General features: G+C 48.7%; 1 protein-coding gene across 5 annotated transcripts; it reads right to left on the bottom strand.

Moving 5' to 3' along the window:
- Nucleotides 1–212: 212 nt before the first annotated feature.
- On the bottom strand, nucleotides 213–4,358 carry ARMCX1 (armadillo repeat containing, X-linked 1). 5 transcript variants are annotated; one of them, XM_013976141.2, is made up of 3 exons: nucleotides 4,210–4,358; nucleotides 3,230–3,393; nucleotides 213–2,084 (listed from the first exon to the last, which is right to left on the bottom strand). In XM_013976141.2, the coding sequence occupies exon 3, from the start codon at nucleotides 1,969–1,971 to the stop codon at nucleotides 610–612; it is 1,362 nt and encodes a 453-aa protein (XP_013831595.1). In that variant the 5' UTR covers nucleotides 1,972–2,084; nucleotides 3,230–3,393; nucleotides 4,210–4,358; the 3' UTR covers nucleotides 213–609. The 5 variants fall into 5 exon arrangements, with proteins under 5 accessions (XP_013831595.1, XP_005700194.1, XP_005700195.1 ...); XM_005700137.2 differs by having other exon boundaries at nucleotides 3,230–3,333; XM_005700138.2 differs by having other exon boundaries at nucleotides 3,230–3,333; nucleotides 4,232–4,357.
- Nucleotides 4,359–4,913: the final 555 nt, after the last annotated feature.

Here is a 4,913-nt window from a genome sequence, read left to right as displayed (position 1 = left end):
CCTCCCTCCTCCAATGCTCTTCTGCCCTGTCCTTATCCCATCTTTCATGCCCACTACTTAAGCATCCCCTCTTCGGAGGAGAGCATTGTTGCTTGCATAAGTTTCTGCCATAGGAAAGAGCTGGCCATGATTAGAGGCTCCCAGTTTTGTCACCACCATTTTGTTTCCATACATCTTGCCTCTCCACATATATCATCAACTCAAGAACATGATAATTTTTTGCTGGTTAAAACACACAACTTTATTGATGAAACACAAGATTAACAGATGTAAACCAATACAAAAGTATAGTTTATTTGTGGTTAGGTTGCTGTCAGTTTAAGTAAAGAGTAAAAATATCTCAATCTAGGTAGCAAGATAGAATCAATAAATGCTTTCTTTGTACAAGCTCTAGTATTCATCTGACATCCTTAAAATGATCTAGCCTAAAACAAACCATCACAGTCAGCATCACTGTTGATGACATGTAATAGTCATTATTCCAAAATAGCAGCTGAGAGGATCTTTTTGCCATATAAGCACAGTGAAAAATAAAGAATTTACAAAATGCATTGTTCCCAACTTCAAACTAAACAAATATCCTTGATATTTTTGGGGACAGACTCCTAATTAGAGTTTGGTCAATACCTTCAGGACTTTTACTTTCACGACCAGATCACTGTGATTTGCTAACGCTTTGATTTTCTTGACACACACTCCAGATTCTTTGAATAAGAAAAAAAGTGAACTTCTGCTGAATTCTTTCCTGGATGAGGCAAGCCCTTCATTTTTTATGTTGTCATTTATATTCTCGAATAGGGTAAGGATATTCAGAAGAATCTCCCTGTCCCATTCTTTATTAAAGAGGGAAATCAATTCTGACGGCACTTTGCAACTCACCAGTTCTCTTGTCATGGCTGGATTTTCAGTAAAGTTTATGATTAGTTTCATAATCTGAATCTTGGTGAAGTAATTTCCCAGGAATAACAAAGCAAAAAAGTCTGGAAAAGAATATGAAAGCAAATGCTGGTAATGATTAGTCACAGTCATGTTGGTTAACAGTCTTAGACCAGCCATCTGCACAGCTGAGTCCAAACGACAGAGCATGGTGTCATCACACACTTGACTGATGTATGTCTTAATCTTGCCCTGATTTTCTGAATTCACACTCAAGTTATTAAGAGCATTGTATGCCTTTTCCCTAATAATGGGATCTTTCGTTTTTATCAGTTTTGCAATAATTGGGAGACCACCCAATTCACGAATGGCATTTTGGTTAAATGAATATGCTGCATTGTTACCCAGAGTGACCAAGGCTACTTCTTGAATAAAAGGATCGTTAGATCTTTCTAAGATGTTAAGGACCTTTTGAAGGTCAGTAGCACCCAGAATATCATCAATTTTATAGGGAAAGTTGAACTTGCCCTTTCGAACAGGCCATAACATAGCTGGACTCCTGGTGCTCTTATTTCTGGTCCTTCCCTTGGACTTGCCACTATCCTTGCTCCCAGCCCTGGCTCCACTCCTCACAGGGTGGCAGCCTCCACCCCTGACTCCTAGGCAGGGAAAACCAGGTGCGAGAGCCCTGGTCCCAAAGATGGTACCCAACTTGGCAGCTTTACCTGCCTTTGCACTTGCCTGTTCCTTCAGGGTGCTGAAAAGAGCCTTGGCCTTGGCCTCTAGGCCACCTCCACTCTCGGCCTTTGAGTGGGCCTCTGCCTTTACATCAGGTCCACTCTTGAGTTCCACAGCTACCTCAGCCTTGGCCTTTGCGTCACCCTGAAGTCTGGCTCCAGCCCCCGCCCCAGCATTAGCCTTAGCTCCTTTCCCAGTCTCTGAAATATCGCGAGATTCCTCCTCCTCATCGTCGTCCTCGTTCCAGATTATCTCGTTCTCATCTCTTCCCCAGGTCAGCCTGTATACACAGTAGCAGGCTCCAGCCCCGATCACCACACCAGCAGCCACGCAGCCAGCTTCCCGAGTTCGGCCCATGATACAGGGAGTGTCTGGAGGACTTGCTCTGGCTAGAGGAGTGCTCCCAAGTCGAAATGCGGGGGAGATGGGGCTGCGGAGTCTTCAGCTACAGCCAGCAGGCTCTGCTGCAGCTACAGGTATTTGGGGACATAAGGATAAAAGATTTAAGGCTTCAGTCTCCTCCTTTTTGCGCCTTTGCATGCAGACAGACTGACCTACAGACCTACAAACAGACCAAACAAATAGACACATGGCAGGGACTCAAAGCGAGATCACTGATTCCTTTCTTCAATCAGGAATTTTGGAAGTTTCCCCACCTCCAGATTCTCCAACGTCTTCTTCAACTACCCCACTCCAGTACGTTAAATTTAAGACAACTAATCAGTTCCCTACCTCCCCTGCCCGTGCAGATGTCCTGGAGGCAGAGGCACCCCCCCACCCGCAAAGGTCCAGGCAGTTTCTTCCTTTGATTTCTGGCCTGGAGTAACAGCGATTTCCTGCAAACCTGCGTACAAAGCGGGTGGGGAGGGTGGAGCTGAGCGCTCAGGGGACAAACAGATGAACCTCACCCAAGACGGGACACACGTTCCTCTCTGGCATCACTGGCCCTAGTCCTGCGGAGCCCAGTATTTCCCATCTTCGGTTACCCTCCCCTCCTCACTGAGCTGCGGCTTTGATTTGAAAGTTTGTTTTGACCCGTCACCCCTCCCCCCACTCCGTTCCAACGACCTCCTCCAAACCTCCACCCTACTCCATCCCCCGAAAAAAGTCACCGCCTTCGAAGGTGACTGCCACAACTACTTCCCTGTAACAAAATGGATGGTGGTGGAGCCAGAGTGAGTATCTAGCAGCTAGACAGGCGTAAAATGCACAAAGCTCTCGAACTCCACCCTGGCCTCCGCCACCCCCACCAGCTCAGAGGTACCAGGATACTCCTACCCCCACCCATTACATTCACTGCTCCGGAGCAATTTCCTTCCTTCCTCGTCTAGGTTTCCGCCTCCATGTAACCTAAGAACTGACAACTCTGGGACCGAAGAGGAACTTGGAGTAAGGTCCTCCCTACCCCCACCCCCACCCCAGGACTCTCGCAGACACCTACGTCCTCCCAGCCACTTCTTTCCCTGCAGAGCGCTTTCTTTTGCAAGCTCTGCAATGATCCAGAGAGAAGGAGGGGTATGAGAGGGATGTCCACAGGCCCTCTGGAGTTTGCAGTCTTCACCTTTCTCCACCCCAGGGATCTCTAAATAGTGCCACCACCTTCACTCTGACCTACTTGTTTCAGGGCAGTTTTCCTCTTCTTCCTGCTCCTAGGGTTGAACTGGCCTTCAGGCGCAAGATCCACAGACACAGACAGGAGACACGGCAGAGATGGGATGGCTAGGCAGACAGAACAGGACTTCAGACAGTCCCAATACCAGCTTTTCCGAATCCAAGGTCCTGGTTGTCAAACGGATTTCAGTTTCTGGTCTTTCACCCTACCCCCACTTCTCAGGACTCTGATAACAGGAGCCTTCTCCAGCAACTGCGTCCGTCCATCCCATCCCCCAGCCCCGAGTCTCAGCCCCAACCCCAGCCGTCAGCCATTTTCCCAGGAAAAACCACACCCCTTTGGAACAACTGGAAAGAGGGGAGGCGGGGCGAAGGAGTGCGGATAACCAGAGGAGCGAAAGAAAACCCCAAGATCTGATTCCCCCTCCCTGATGCATTCGCGGCCCCAAAGACAACTCTTTTTCCTGCGCACGTTGTCATATCCTATTTCCTGTATCAAATGGCAGGGAGGTAACTGGGAGTCAATAATGCGCCCGGGTTAGGGCGAGAAGCCCAGCCATCCTCATCCTTCTAGGAGTCGCGGGGCAATCCCACATTTACACGGACCTGCTGGGCTTCGGGGCAGATTCTTTATTCCTTTGCCCGGAGTGGTACAGCGCCCTACCGAAAGACACGGGGAATGACAAGACAGACGCACAGCTCCAAGATTCTTGTTGCTAGATGGAGCAGCACACTGGACAAGAATCTTAACACGGGTCCTTCCCGATACAAGGCCCTGGATGTCAAAGGTTTCAGGTTTCCCCTCTCCTGGTCTGGGATGTCCCCTGGAATCTGGCTCCCAAGTGTCCACCATTTTTGTTCTTGGAAGTGCCGAGGAAATAGTGCAAGGGTGTGGAGAAAGCGAGCCTTGTCCCTCGGTCGTCTCCACCCTCCGCTACCAGCACCGCGGGAATCCCCCAGGCCAGAGCCCATTCACACAGAGACCTGCTGCAGCGGGCAGGGTTACCTCCTCCTCCTCTTCTCCTGGCCACAAGCCCGCCCGCCTTCGAGGTGAAAGGGAGATGGCAACCGGACCAAACGAAGACCAGGATTAGAAGGACGTCTGCAAACGTCTAGCTCCCGCTCACGTGAGAGCCACGTCACTCGTGAGCTCAGGACCCCAACTACCACTCCCACCAGCAGTGCGGCAGGAGCTGGCCCACCCCCTTCCTTCCCCTCCACAGCAGGTCCTGCCACTCATGTTCCTCTGCTGATCCCAGAAACCAGAAGTAGCTTCTCTTGTAGTTGGCATTTGCCTTTCTTTGGTTAACAGAGACAACTGTTCCCATATCCATCGGTCATTTCTTACTCTTTGAGAAGTAATTTTTCTCTCCTCTACTCCCTGTCCACCCAACTCTCCCTTCACCTCCTCCCCCTCCCAGCCTCAAATGAACAGCGTCTCTCCTATACCTCTCTATGAAATCAGATTTAAGATCTCAGAAAAAGAGATGGGCAGTGGGAATATCTTACTTTCTTAAACTTTTCTGTTCATTTTTTAAAAATCAGTAATGCATTATTCCTATATAGAGAAAAAGATGCTACTTTTGTTTGAGTGGAAAAGAATTTAAGTGTGAGGGAATAACCCCAAAGGCCTCATGAATTTTATTATTTTTATTTCTAACACAAGGAAAATGTTTCCACTGGTTACA

The sequence above is a fragment of the Capra hircus genome, assembly GCF_001704415.2.
Source record: "Capra hircus breed San Clemente chromosome X unlocalized genomic scaffold, ASM170441v1, whole genome shotgun sequence".
NCBI lineage: Eukaryota > Metazoa > Chordata > Mammalia > Artiodactyla > Bovidae > Capra > Capra hircus.
Note: the sequence above shows the minus strand (reverse complement) of the source record. Positions and strands in the feature narration are given on the sequence as shown.

Coding starts and splice junctions, on each gene's coding strand:
- ARMCX1 (XM_013976141.2), bottom strand. CDS start 1,971: ATGGGCCGAACTCGGGAAGCTGGCTGCGTGGCTGCTGGTGTGGTGATC.